The sequence below is a fragment of the Equus caballus genome, chromosome 2, assembly GCF_041296265.1.
Source record: "Equus caballus isolate H_3958 breed thoroughbred chromosome 2, TB-T2T, whole genome shotgun sequence".
Classification (NCBI taxonomy): Eukaryota; Metazoa; Chordata; class Mammalia; order Perissodactyla; family Equidae; genus Equus; species Equus caballus.
Window position 1 is genome coordinate 29,528,861 of NC_091685.1, and position 13,906 is coordinate 29,542,766.

Consider the following 13,906-nt stretch of genomic DNA (forward strand, 5'->3'; position numbering starts at 1 on the left):
TGCATGAGGCCAAATGAGATAATATAACAGTCCTGAGTCCCCTTTCTGAGCCTCAGCTCACCAATTTGTAAAATGGGTTAATAGGGTTGTCTAGATCAAAGGCGATAATCATGACAACAGTGTAGCACATGGCTCTGCGCACAGCAAGAGTTTTATAAGCTATGGCTTTAAAAACAAGACAAGGTGTTCCAAAAATGGAAGCTGAAGCCAAATCACCTTACAAGTTTTTATTCACTATGATAGACTATACCCCATCACGTAGAACATAATCTCCATAATGTCCTTCCTTGTTTTCATTTCCTATACCCTATCTCTTCTAAATGATTGGATTTTCTGTGTCACTTTTCCTATCCATGTGGGTAAGGGAGATTTAACTAATTTTTAAGGGTTTGTCTGAACCCGTTGAAGCTAAGACCTATTTCATCCTATTACATTATGATTATATGCATTTGGTTATAATAAAGAAAAATATGTTCCTCTAGTATCTTGCAGCTGACAAAGAACCTTCATACCAAACGTTTTATTTAATCCTCCGAACAATGCTGACAGGTTGGTATTATGCTTATCTGCATTTTACAGGTAATAAAACCGAGGCCCAGAGAGAACAAGGAGGCTTGCCCAAGGTCACAGGGTGAGTTAGAGATAGTGCCAGGACTTGGATCCTGCCATCACGGCCACAACTGTCTCTCTGAATGGACTCAAAGCTCCCTGAGGGCAGAGCAGGGTCCTTCCCCCACAGTCTCCTCTCAGCTCTTCATCCATCAGGCTGCATACTCCCAAGACAGGGGAGGGGTGTCTCCCCATGCCGCCTGGGCCAGGTCTTAGCACACCAGAGGAGAGGACAACCCCTGCTTTTGTTGGTTCAGTATGTACTGGGGGTCTACTATGTGCGGGGATTCCTCAGCCCCACTCCCGGGGGAGACGTTACACTAGGGAGAAGAAAGTGGGGTTTGTGTGTGTGTGCGTGTGGTGAGGAAGATCGTCGCTGGGCTAACATCTGTACCAATCTTCCTCTAGTTTGTATGTGGGATGCCGCCACATACGGCTTGATGAGCGGTGTGTAGGTCTGCACCCAGGATCCAAACTTGTGCACCCCGGGCAAGAGGAGCGCAACCTTAACCACTATGCCACTGGGCTGGCCCCTGAAAGCGAGTGTTTTAATAGAGGTCCAAACAGTGAGCCTTGGGCTTCAGGGGAAGCTACCTGAGAGGTCTTTGGGTGGGAACTTGAATAAGACGGGGGCACAGAGGTGGGCTGGAGCTCCGCAGGCGGAGCGATGAAGATGGGAAGGTCGGTTGTATCTCCACCAGAAGCCGCCTAGTGAGGGTGGACTGTGTGGGTCTGCGTGGCTTCGGGACCGGGCCGCGGGCTCTCGCTGGGAACCTTCTCCCGCTCCTGCTACGACGTGCCCCGACCGGCAGCCGCCCGGCCTCGGGAGCCGAGGTTCAAGTCAGCCGGAAGCGGAGGCCGCTGAGCCGCAGCCTCCGCAGCGCCACCGCCGGACTTGCGCAACCATTTCTGCTCTCTGGGCCTCCGTGTCCCCATCTGCACGATGACCCCAGGCCCTCCCAAGACTCCGTCGTCCGGGTGGGGGTGACCCCTCTCGCCCCCGTGCAACCCGCGGACGCGGCGTGGGAGAGGAAGCTTGCGCAAGGCCAGCCCTGAGCCCGGAGTGAGCGCCGCCGCCCGCCGCCCCCCGGCCCTCCCCCGGGCTCGGGGCGGAGCCGCCGCGCCTTTATCCGTGCGCTCGCCGCCCGCCCCGCGCCCAGCGCTGCTCGGCCGCAGGTACCGGGCGGGGGGCGCGTGGGGGGCTGCGGGCGGCTCAAGGCTGGGCTGGGCGGGGGCCGGTCGCGTGAGCAGGCGGGAGGGAGCCCCGGCAGGCCTCTGTCGCCGGAGAGGGCGCACCTCCGGTCAAGAGTGGGAGGACGCCAGGGGACCAGCTGGAGGGGGCGCCGCCGCGAGGGAGTGGGAGCAGGAAGGAGGCGCAGAGCGGGAGCATCTCCGGGAGGAGTGGAGGAGGCCGGAGGAGGCAGGGAGGCAGAGCCGGAGGGGGAGGACGTCTGTGAGCGAGCGGCAGAGGACCGGGCTGGCCTGGGAGGGCCTCGGAGTCCTGCAGGAAGCTAGGCAGGACTGGAGGAGGAATCTGGGGAGACTCTGGGGGCAAAAAGGAGTGTGAGTACCTGGAACTGGGTGATGTGAGGGGCTCCCAGCTGGGAAACCGGAAACAGTGGGAACAGCGCTGCTGGGGTCCAGGAGGGCACTTGCTCCAAAGGAGCCTAGCCCCGTGGGGATGAGGAAAGCTCCCTTCGTGTCAGGAGAGCATGGGGGTTCCCCTCACTCAGTGAGGGAAGGGGAAGGAGCCCCACAGCACTTTCCTCAAGCCCACAGGCTTTGAGGACCCCCAGAGGTTTCCCTGGGTCATGCCCCCCCCCCCCCCTCGCCCAACGCAGGCCTGGTGGGAGGATGGGGCCAGGTCAGGCCAAGGCTGAGAAGTCTGAGAGTCTGATGGATTCTCAGAGCCTGGCTACCCCTGAGTACATGGCCCAGGACTCCATGTTTTAGCTCCTATGGGAGAGGAGCTCAGCCTCCAGGCATGGGCCTTGTGCCACCTCTGGGCTCCTTGGTGAGAGGCCGCCCCTCTCCAGCTTCAGTTCTCCTGCCCAGCGAACTTGCTAGTTCTGCTTGCTGGTCTCCTTGCTGGTCAATGGTGAATCTCAGCTCCCTTTATTGCCTCCTGTGCTGGGTGACTGTAGCCAGCTCCCCTAACCTCTCTGGGCCTGCTTTTCTCCAGGTTCTTCCCTGTCCTCACAGCATTTGTGAGTCTGATCTCCACGAAAGAATTCCTGTAAGAGTTATCTCGTGCTGATCACACTTTTCAGGACAAATGGAGGCCCAAAGTGCAGTTACAAAAAACCACAAGTGGTTCCTGTTCAGTTTTGGAAGACATGGAAGGACTTTTTCTTTAAACACGTTGGGCCGAGTTGGGGAATTGGTTTGCAGTGAGGGAGGTGACCCACTTGTGGAGACAGCGAGTAGCCAGCCAGAGATGAAAACTTTGCTTGTATCATCTGTGGCCGCCCACTGGGCACCTGGGAGCTGAATACAGCAGATGGAGGGCAGGAGCACTGATTTTGGAGTCAGACCCGTGTGCTCTGCCATCCTGCCCTCGCGGCTGTGACACCGGCTTAGTTGCAGGTTCAAAGAGTTGCTGGGGGGGAGAGGTGAAATGTGTGTGAAAGTCATTGGTAAACAGCAAGCCGCTGTAAGTTACTGCCCGCAGTGCCTGGTCTAGTTAGTAACATTTCAGGCTCTGCCCGACTGTGCTGTCCTTATCAGGACCCTTCAGGAGAGTTTACCTCTGACAGCCGGTGGTTAACACTGGCCTGGCCTTATCATTTTTATCCAATGGGGTTAAACTTTGCCTTCCATGGCAAGATAAAGCTCTCTTTAAGGGAGTGTGCTGAACAGTTGGGGCCAGAGAAACAACAATGAATATTTTGCATGTCAGAAAGGAGGCAGAAGAGGAAGTGGAATTATAACTCAATGATACTTAGGAGTTAGGAGTTCCAATAGGGAGTTAGGAGTTAGGAGTTCCAATAGGGCAGGGTGTTAAAACCCTTAGGTGTTCCCTTTAGCTATTAAATAGCTGGGCTGTTAATTCTCTAAGGGCAGTGTTTTAACTGCTTTATTTGCTGCTGAGGCTCCAGCACCTGGCACATAGTAGGCCAGGAAGGGCCCTTTGAAGTCACTGGTGAATTCACTCTCTCCTTTGACAGGTGGAGAAACAGGGCCGAGAGCAGAAGGGACTTGTCCAAGGTCACACAGGGACTGAGTGGCTGAGCCAGGACTAGAAGCCAACAAAAACAGTGGAGCCAGTGCTGTGCCAGAGCCAACGCCTAGCATCCGTGACTTTGACTCTCACAAGAGCCCAAAAGGTGGCTATTATTATCCTTCGATTGTAAGTGAAGAAACAGGCTCAGAGAGGTTAAAGGATTTTAGCAAAGTCACACAGCTGGTAAGTTCCAGACCTGAAATCCCATTCTCACATAAAAATGGGGACCTGGCTTCTCTTGAAAGATGGGCCCGAGGTGAGTGGTAGACACCCTTCCTTGGAGCCGCAGCTCTCTCCAGTGCTCCATGGTCACTACCTGGGCGCCTTCCCTCTGGTCTGGATTTCCCTAGGCCCGTGGGCTTTTCATTGTGTGGGTGAGCTCCGTCAGGGCAGGGAGCCTGCCTGCTTCATTCACCGTGCGCCCCAGCTTTGCAGCCATGTGCCTGGCATATAGTGAGCGCAGAGTAAAACTATGGCATGGGTCTACCCCGTGGCTGTCCCCTCCATAGCCCATTTCCTACCCCATCCTCCCAACCTGGTCTGCTATTTTTGCCCCCAGAGGGATTAGGGGACTCTGACAGTGTGTATCAGGTGGAGACCAGGAGGAACTAGGGGTGGCCAGCCTTGGTTGAGGAGGGAGGTGAGGAGGTTGACCTTGAGTTCAGGAAAAGGGGAATGTGAGCTGGGAGGGCTGGGGAGCTGCGAGGGGAGAGGAGGACGGAGCTGCTCAGGCTGATGGAGGAAGCCGGACTTGGAGCCTGGAGATCTCAGTTCTAAACTTCAGACAACCTGGAAGCCTTCCAAACCTGCAGGACATGCCCCGGCCTGGCCACGTGCCCCATGTGCCTGTCAGATTAACTGCCAGGGCGGGCCACCCACTTTTCCCTTCTGCCGGCTGCTGGGACTGCTAGGGCTGGGACCCTTGTCCCTGGGGGTTTCACTTCCCGTCTACCTCTGTTGGGTCTGGGGGCAAGTGCAAATCTTCAGGGCTCTGTGAATCCAGAAAGGTTACTCTGAATGGTCTTTGCTGAGAACACTTTAAGTATTAAATAAAGTCAGTGTCTCTAGAAGTCCAAACTCCCGCCAAATTCCCCTGGTCCCTAAATGCGCCCTCAGAGAAAGGTAAATGTTTAAAGAAACACAGATAACTTTCTAAGGCCCCCCAATCCAGTGCACCCAGCTATTGAGGGCTAAAAGAGGAATGAGTTTTTTAGAGAACCCCGAGGAAATCTCAGGCTGGAGATATTTTTTATTGATTGATTGATTGATTGATTGATTGAGGAAGATTAGCCCTGAGCTAACATCTGCTGCCAGTCCTCCTCTTTTTGCTGAGGAAGACTGGCCCTGAGCTAACATCCATGCCCATCTTCCTCTACTTTATATGTGGGACGCCTACCACAGCATGGCTTCCCAAGTGGTGTCATGTCTGCACCCAGGATCTGAACTGGTGAACCCCGGGCCACCGAAGCAGAATGTGTGCATTTAACTGCTGCACCACCGGGCTTGGCCCTGGAGATATTTTAAATACTACTATTCTTAGTAGTAATTAGTTACTACTGCTATTAATAAATAATAATAGCAATTGTTTATTGAGTCTTGAAACTGTGCTAACACTTTCTTCTAATGAATTTTATCTTTGCAGCAGTCTATGAGGTAGATAATAATTCCCATGAGGGAGCTAAGGATAAGGGAAGGGGAGTCACTTGTCTTAGATCACACAGCTAATATGTTATGGAATCAGGAGTCAGACCTGGTTTGTCTGAATCTGAAGTCCATCTCCTTCACGAGCCTTTATGTGTCTTTTCTCCTCTCTTCCTGACTTCCTTCCACTCTGATTCCCGGTGAGGAGCAGACAGAAGCCAGTCAAGTTTGCCTGACATCCCTCAACCAGGCCCTGGACACCTGGTCTCAGCCCAGCTTTGCCTGCCTTGCCGTGTGATCTTGGGTAAGTCACAGCTTTTCAGCTAGCCCTCACTTTCCCCAGATGTTTCACGCAGAGCTTAACCGTGGGCTTCTTTCTGCAGCTAAGGCCTGGCCAGGAGGGCAGAGTTTAGCCTGGATTTGACCGATGTGGGAGTGGTGATGGGGGGAGGGTAGAGGGGTGAAGGTTGTCTTTAGCCCCACCCTCTGGTGGTGACATCACACAAGACAGTCCCTGGAAGTCCCACGCCTGGTGACCCTCACCTGTGGAAGTGCCACTCAGTACTTGGCCTCTGGCAAATTTGTCCCATCCTACAGCGGAAATCATCAGCCCCCAGGCTTGAGAGAAACCCCTAGGTAACTAGCGCAGTATGGGAGGCTTGGAGGGGGCCGTGGAGGTGTCCTGGGCTGGAGTGGGATGCCTGGAACCGGCAGATCCCAGCAGCCTGGTGGGCAGACTACGCAGAGGATGCCCTGAGGGTGCTGTCTGGATCCCCACCCTCACCCTTCCAGCTCATGCTGGACCCCTGCTCATTTCCCCTGGATCCAGGGCCCCTTTCCATGGAATCTGGAGAGGGGAACTATTTCTGAAAGTAGACCTATTCAGATGGAATGGGGCCTCTGGCTGAGGTCTAAAGGAGATAGGGCGGCAGGATCCCTGTTATCTCAGTATGTGGCCTCTGGGTTCTGTGCTTAGGGCCTGTTGTGCTGGGGGAGGGAGAGGGGGCTGTGAGTGAGCTATCACCCCCCTGATGGGGTAGTGAGCCAGGCCTTCCCTGGTGCAGAGCGAGTGGGTAGTGATAACTGGGGGAGACTGAGGTCTCTGGATGTGAATCCGTTGCTAGAAACCTAAGGAAATAATTTATGGGAAAAGACTTGGGTACCTGCTTTCAACCAGTATTTTCTTTTCTTTTCTTTTCTTTTTTTTTTTTTTTTGAGGAAGATTAGCCCTGAGCTAACTACTGCCAGTCCTCCTCTTTTTTGCTGAGGAAGACTGGCTCTGAGCTAACATCCATGCCCATCTTCCTCTACTTTATATGTGGGATGCCTACCACAGCATGGTGTGCCAAGCGGTGCCATGTCTGCACCCCAACCAGCGAACCCCAGGCTCCCGAGAAGCGGAACCTGAGAACTTAACTGCTGCACCACTGGGCTGGCCCTAGAGACCAGTATTTTCCAAAGTAGTTCTGTGGGTGCAGATAGGTGTGACAGGAGGCAGGGCTGTAGCAGAGTGGCTAAGAGGTCCAGTCTCTGCAGTCAGAGAGCTGGGTTCAAATCCTGGCCCCACCTCTCTCTCTCCTTCTCTGACCTTGGGTAATGAGCTCTTAATCTCTCTGAATTTCACTGTCCTCAACAAACAAAATGGGCATAATAATACCTATCTCACAAGCTAGTGATGAGAATTAATTGCAATCAGATTGTAAAGAGTGAGCATAGAGTAAACACTTATTACGTTTGAGCTGGCTTTATAATATGTAACAGGAAAAGGCATCCTTGGCTACGTAAGGTTGGCAAATGTAGGTTCAACAAAGAGAGGCAGGTTTCTTTGCTGCAGGACTTCTCAGAGCCTTTAACATGCTGTTATGCCATAGAAAGTTCAAAGAGTGGGATGTGGAGCATTGGACTGGACTTAGATCACAGGGACTCAGGAACCAGGCCACCATCGCATGTCGTCATTCCCTGGTCTTTGCCCTCCTGGTGCAATGGAAACCTTGCTGGACTGGGCAGTTCTGAGGAAGGCCTTCCTGTGTCCTCGATGTAAAACAAGGGAGCTGCACGAGATGCTTCCAGAGGCCTTTTCTGGCTCCCCGAGGTCCTGAGATGGGAAGACAAAGTTGTAGACCAGGGCGGAGGTCAGATTGTTGAGGCTGAAGCCCAGTCTGTCAGGGAGGAGAAGAAATCCAGTGCTGGCTCCCCAACAGCAAGGCGGGCCAGGGGTCTCGTGCTCTGGATGGAAGTGGCTCCATTAATTAGTCCATCAGCACGGTCTGCTTCTTAACCTGCCCTGTGCCCGGCTGTCTGAGAACAGAAAGGACAAGTGTCTGGGAACAGAAAGGACAAGTATCATGTCGGGGCGCCCCTCGGGCGGTGCTGTGATGACTTAGCTCCCGCCTCCTCCCTGGACTAGGAAAGGCCAGACCCCAGAGATGACCTCAGAATGTAATGCAGGACGAGCTTAGGGATGCAAATCGGGCTGTGGCCTTTGCCTATCAAGCCCTCTGCATTTACTTGGACCATGTGTGATAATTGGGTGGCCTCGGGACGGGGCGATCCAGTGCTGGTGGCAGAGAACACAGTGCTTTATCCTGCCTGGATCTCCTTGTCTCTTACAGTGACTGGTGCAAAGGTAGTTGCAGTAAATATCTGGTGAACACTGAACAGAATACCTGGATGCTGAGTCCAATCAGCTTGTTGGAGGGAGGTTGAGGGAGGGGAGTTGACTGGCAGGTGCCAGCTTTTCAATAGATGTTTGATTTAATGAATGACACAGTGAATAATGATAAGGCCGAATGAAGCAACTGGTATCAGACAAATAGTATATAATTATGAAATGATTAATAGCATTTGCTACCTCGTCTTGCAAAGGGCAGTTTAGGATGGTGGTTAAGATCCTAACTGAGTTCAGATCGTGTCTCTGCTGCTTTCTAGCTAGGTGGGTGGGCATGTACTTAACTTCTCTGTGCCTCAGTTTATTATCTGAAGAATGGGAATAATGATACTTCACAGGGTGTTCTGACGCTTAAATGAGTCAGTTACACATAGAATGCTTCAAACAGTGTCTGGCACACAGCAAGTGCAGTGTAAGCATTTGCTATGATTTGTTTTCCTCTCTGTAACCTCTGTTGTACCATGAAGTTCCTGAGGACAGGGATCAAATCCCCTTCCACTCTGCCCTCCCCTGGATCCAGCACAGGACCTGACGCAGAGAAGGGGCTCAGTAAGTGTTTGTTGAATGAATGAATGAATGAATGAATGAATCTATTTTAAATGCTAAATTGTATAAGCCATTATCAGTTTCCCACAGGGGAAGCTAAGGAGGCAGTAAGGAGGTCCCCTGGAAATGGCAGCTTGTATTGGCCTTCAAGGATGTCACTGGAGGGAAAGGAAGTTGGTACAGGATGTGACATTGGGTTATGTGGGAAATGAGGGTGGGAGCAGGTCCTGCGGTCTTGAATCCTTGGGTAAGGGGTTAGATTTGATTTATTTGCAATTAGCAACCATGGGTGGGTGTGGAAGGGCTGGAGGGGGCAACTTGAGTGGGGGGTATGGCTGAGTGAAAGGGTTGTTTTTATAGGATCAGTTGTTACCGGGGACTTTCAGGAAGAAAGAGGCATTCTGAGTTGGGTCTTGAAGGGTATGAAGTGTTGTCAGGATGCTGTTATGTTGTTCTTTCATTCAACAAACATTGAGCACCAGCTACCTGCTAAGCCCAAGGGGTTCCCAAAATAATGAGACAAACCGCCTATCCTCAATGAGCTTACATTAACAATGTTAATGCCCATGACAAGTGATATAATGGTCACAGGATGGGTATCTGATGGTAGGCACTCAAGTAGAGGAGTCATCACAGGAGGTTCAGAGGGCCAGGGAAAGTATCACAGAAGAAATGGGTTTTGAGGGATGAGTAGGAGTTTGCCTGATATGCAAGAGGAGGAAAGTGTCTCAGGGGGAGGGAATAGCTTGTGCCAAGCTGCAGACATGAGAAACAGCAGGCCCAGGTGTTTGGTAAGGCTGTGGCTGGATGTGAAGTGCATTGTGGTTGAGCAATAAGGTTGGAAAAGGTAACAGGGACCAAATCATGTCGGGTAATGGAGGGTCAGTGAGAGACCCAGGCTGCTCTGAAGGGGCTAGAGGTAGAGGCAGTGGGTCTCTTAGCAAGGTCATTGTCACCACCAGGTGAACACTGATGGCAGCATGAACACAGGAGAGAACAGTGGGAGCTGCTGTGTGGAGCCTGGACTGGAAAGGAAATGGCTGAGATACTGAGCCTCCTTAAGTAATGCATTCCTCAAACATTTATTGAGCACCTATTATGTACCAGACACTGTTCTAGTCACTCGGTATACATCAGACAGCAGAACAATCGTGAGTCAGAATGAAGCTCTCCCTTAGGATGACTCCTCTCCTCTTAAATTCGGTGTAGGGATAAGGGGACGGGAGGAGGGAATAAGACCTGGCATCAGGGCTTCCCAGCTGCTGCTCACGTGGGTGACAGGCTGAGCACCCCAGCCTCCTGACTTTGCTCTCGCCTCTCTTCCAGCTCCTTGTCTGACCCACAGCCATGGCCACGTTGGTGGCCCAGAAGCTCAGCCACCTCCTGCCCAGTTTGCGGCAGGTCCACCAGGAGCCTCAGTCATCTGTGCAGCCAGATACTGTCTTCACGGTGGACCGAGCCGAGGTGCCGCCCCTCTTCTGGAAGCCATACATCTATGTGGGCTACCGGCCGCTGCATCAGACCTGGCGCTTCTACTTCCGCACTCTGTTCCAGCAGCACAACGAGGCCGTGAACGTCTGGACCCACCTGCTGGCGGCCCTGGTGCTGCTGCTGCGGCTGGCCATCTTCGCGGGGACCGTGGACTTCTGGGGAGACCCGCACGCCCTGCCTCTCTTCATCATTATCTTCACCTCCTTCACCTACCTCTCCTTCAGTGCCTTGGCTCACCTCCTGCAGGCCAAGTCTGAGTTCTGGCATTACAGCTTCTTCTTCCTGGACTACGTGGGTGTGGCCGTGTACCAGTATGGCAGTGCCCTGGTGCACTTCCACTACGCCATCGAGCCCGCCTGGCATGCCCGGGTGCACAGCATTTTCCTGCCCATGGCTGCCTTTCTTGCCTGGCTCTCCTGCACTGGCTCCTGCTATAGCAAGTACACCCAAAAGCCCGGCCTGCTGGGCCGCACTTTCCAGGAGGTGCCCTCGGCACTGGCCTACGCCCTGGACATCAGCCCCGTGGTGCACCGCATCCTGGTCTCTGACCCTGCCACAGACGACCCGGCTCTTCTCTACCACAAGTGCCAGGTGCTCTTCTTCCTGCTGGCTGCCGCTTTCTTCTCAGCCTTCGAGCCTGAGCGCTGGTTCCCTGGCAGCTGCCATGTCTTCGGGCAAGGCCACCAGGTCTTCCATGTGTTCTTGGTGCTGTGCACGCTGGCTCAGCTGGAGGCCGTGGCGCTGGACTATGAGGCCCGCCGGCCCATCTATGAGCCTCTGCACACCCGCTGGCCCCACAACTTCTCCGGCCTCTTCCTGCTCACCATGGGCAGCAGTTTCCTCACTGCGTTCCTCCTGAGCCAGCTGGTACGGCGCAAACTTGATCGGAAGACCCAGTGAAGGGGGGTGGCATCTGATAGGGAGGGAGGTATAGTGGAGGTCCAGGGGTCCAGGCTTGGCTCCAGATGGGAACAAGTCCTGGTAAAGTTGTTTGTGTCTGGCCCGCGGTGACTCTCTGCGCACACCTCAGCTGCCACAGGCGGCACTGGCCAGTCCTTGGATTTGGGGATTGGCCAGGAACTGCTGGAGTCCACTCCTGGGCCTGCCCCAGTTCCCTGCCCTAGGAGAGGGGAAGAGAGAAAGATGTGGGCCACCCTGGTTTGCCTCCCCACACTGCCTTTCACTAGGATAAGGATGGGGGGGTCAGTTAGGGCCAGGACCCTGGTTTGGGGCTTCCAGATTACCTGAGAGGGGGTGAAGGTGGGATTAAGGCCAGTCCGATTTGAGCTGAGAGGTAGGGGAGGCCTCAGCAGCCCCCTTACCCAGGTTTCCTGGGTGGATAGGGAAGGGGCGGGCCCCAAGTGTGTGCAGGAGCTTACTGTGCCTTGAACCCCAGCCTGGAGGTTTGGAGCTCCAGGGAGCCCCCAAAGGTAGAAGATTGTGCCAGGTGGAAATGGATCCCATCCAGTGACCCACACCTCTTCAGTCACTGCCCTAGATGGTGAGCCCCAATGGTGTAGCTCTGGCCTCCGTGTCCCACCCATCCTGTTCCCAGCCTCTCTCCTGGTTCCCTTGTTCACGATTCAGTTATCCAGTATGTGTTTCCTAGGCCTCTGCTCAGAGGTACACCACCGACTGGGCCCCGTGGATCCATACGAGATGATGAAGACTTTAATAATGGAATGAACTGTCAGGGGAAGCACTGAGGAGCGAATAATCAGTGTAGCCTGGGACCCTCAGGGTCTTGGGTTGGGAAGGGTGAGTAGGAGTTTGCAGATTCAGGAAGGACCTTCCCGGCAGAGGGAAAAACCTGTACAAAGGCCAAGAGGTATGGAAGGAGGAGTTCAGTGGGGCTGGAGCTGGCGGTGATCTGGACTCTGATGTGTCCTAGATGCAATAAAGTGACTGTGCTAACAGCTGCCTCTTTGCTTTTTGTCTCCTGTCCCAGCGAGGGGCCAGGAGGAGGTTTTCCCAAGGAAGCTGGGGCTCCTGGGGGTGGGCACAGGGAGAAGGGGGGCAGTTCCTGTTCTATGTTTGCCTGGCGTGTGGGCTTGGGGCTTTATACACTATATAAGTGAACTTTTTTTTTGGCAGGAAAGGCGGAGGCGTTTTGTTACTAAATAAGTTTTAGAAATTAAAAGAATGTGTTTAAAATATACATAATTGCACCTTATAATTTGACAAAGATTTCATTTTTTGGTCTTTCCTTCAATCAAGGAGGATTTTATACATTAACTTTTGTAATATTGTTATATGTAACTTTTGTAATAGTGCATTTTCTACAGTACACAAGCAATATATGTACAGCGAAGGAAAATTAGGAAGTACAGATAAGAAAAGAACAAAACTCCAAATGAATAAGAAATATGGCTGTACTGCTAAAATATCCTACTATATAAATATGACATCTATGGGGATTGTGGTTAGGGTGGAAGGACGGGTGGGTTGCCAGCATTTTTGCATTTCTGAGGGGCTTTGAGAATTTACAAAGTAGTTTCACAAACCTCGTTTGATCCTCTTTAAAATCCAAGGCCACATAGTAAGCCGTGAAGGCAGGACTGAAAGCTAGTTCTTGACTCCAAATTTTTAGCATTCATGGTTTTCTAAGTCCTCTTCCATGTGGTTTCACACTTATGCTTAGATTTCTTTTTTCTTTTTGAATTACAAAAGTAATTCATTTAGGGTCACCATTTAGGGTCCTGTGGAGGACCCTGGCGCACCTGAGCCTCGGCTCCATCCTTCCTTTTGGGATGATTGTGAGGATTCAGCGATGAGACAAGGAAAACCCTGAGCCCCCGGTAGTTATTACTTTACAGTAAGAAAGTGCAACTAATTGAGCCAAAAGAAAAAACACATTCCTTGTGCTATGCTGCGAAGGCGATCACACAGCATAGGCTCCGGAAAGCAACTCCTGAACGAGAACAGAAAGAGCGTGAAGGCTTTCCACACCTGAGAGGAAGGGCGTGGGGGAGGCGTCGGGCGGGGCTTAGGGGAGGGGGCGGGGCCTTACGGGGCGGGGCCGACGCTGGGGGCGGGGCCTGAGCCGGGGCGGCCGCGGCCGCGGCGTAGCCCCGCCCCCAGCGTTGGCGGGAGATCCAAAGTTGCCCTGGTGGCGGCGGTTGCGGCGGTTCCCTGAGGCGGCTGGAGCCCCAGCCCTTGTTCGGTCGGCTCGGCCTCCGCACCCGCCATGAGGCGGAGAGGCCCCGAGGAGGAGGCCTGCGGCGTGTGGCTGGACGCGGCGGCCCTGAAGAGGCGGAAAGTGCAGGTGGGACGCTGGAGCGCGAGCGTCGGGGGAGGGGTCGGGGCCTGGCGGCCTGAGAGGAGACGAGCTCCTGGCGCCGCTGGGCGAGGGAGGTGACGTCGGGGACCGAGAAGGAACAGCTTTGGGAATTCCGAGCGAGAGGGATTGGAGGCTGAAGAAGGAGGAAGAAATGGGGTTGGGGAAGGGTGTCGGTAAATGAGGCGGAAGGAAGGAAGCTCGGAGGGGTCGGGAGAGCGGGACGGCGAGGCTTCGAGAGGTGCGGAGGGGCGGAGGGAACATTCGCTCCGAGGAGCTGAGAGGAGCAGACTCCTCAGGCACTCGGAGCCTCTGCCAGGTGGCGGGAGGCGAGGCCCGGGTGTTGGGAGATGGTGCGCATGCAAATTTATGAAATCCTCCTCCTGAGGGCCCGCCAGGTTGCAGGCCGTCTGCCTGCCCGGAACCAGTACCTTCAGGGGAAAGAGTAGAA

The 13,906-nt window shown here is 53.7% G+C and overlaps 2 protein-coding genes across 6 annotated transcripts in view; both read left to right on the forward strand.

The window, feature by feature from the left end:
* The first annotated feature begins 1,266 nt into the window (after positions 1-1,266).
* Positions 1,267-12,094, forward strand: PAQR7 (progestin and adipoQ receptor family member 7). Of its 5 annotated transcripts, none has more exons than XM_023635454.2 (4): positions 1,267-1,785; positions 3,777-4,015; positions 5,682-5,777; positions 10,014-12,094. In XM_023635454.2, exon 4 carries the CDS (start codon positions 10,035-10,037, stop codon positions 11,076-11,078), a length of 1,044 nt encoding a protein of 347 aa, XP_023491222.1. In that variant the 5' UTR covers positions 1,267-1,785; positions 3,777-4,015; positions 5,682-5,777; positions 10,014-10,034; the 3' UTR covers positions 11,079-12,094. The 5 variants fall into 5 exon arrangements, with proteins under 5 accessions (XP_023491222.1, XP_023491220.1, XP_023491223.1 ...); XM_023635452.2 differs by having other exon boundaries at positions 1,441-1,785; positions 5,685-5,777; XM_070251076.1 differs by lacking the exon at positions 1,267-1,785 and adding an exon at positions 1,855-2,172.
* Positions 12,095-13,207: 1,113 nt separating this feature from the next.
* Positions 13,208-13,906, forward strand: part of AUNIP (aurora kinase A and ninein interacting protein) — a 30,249-nt gene continuing 29,550 nt past the window's right edge. Inside the window, 1 exon segment of the mRNA XM_001504117.5 lies at positions 13,208-13,443. Within this exon segment, the coding sequence (XP_001504167.3) occupies positions 13,366-13,443 (78 nt within the window). The 5' untranslated portion in view covers positions 13,208-13,365.

Bases quoted from the DNA above. Each gene is read 5' to 3' on its own strand.
- PAQR7 (XM_023635454.2), top strand. From the start codon at position 10,035: ATGGCCACGTTGGTGGCCCAGAAGCTCAGCCACCTCCTGCCCAGTTTG.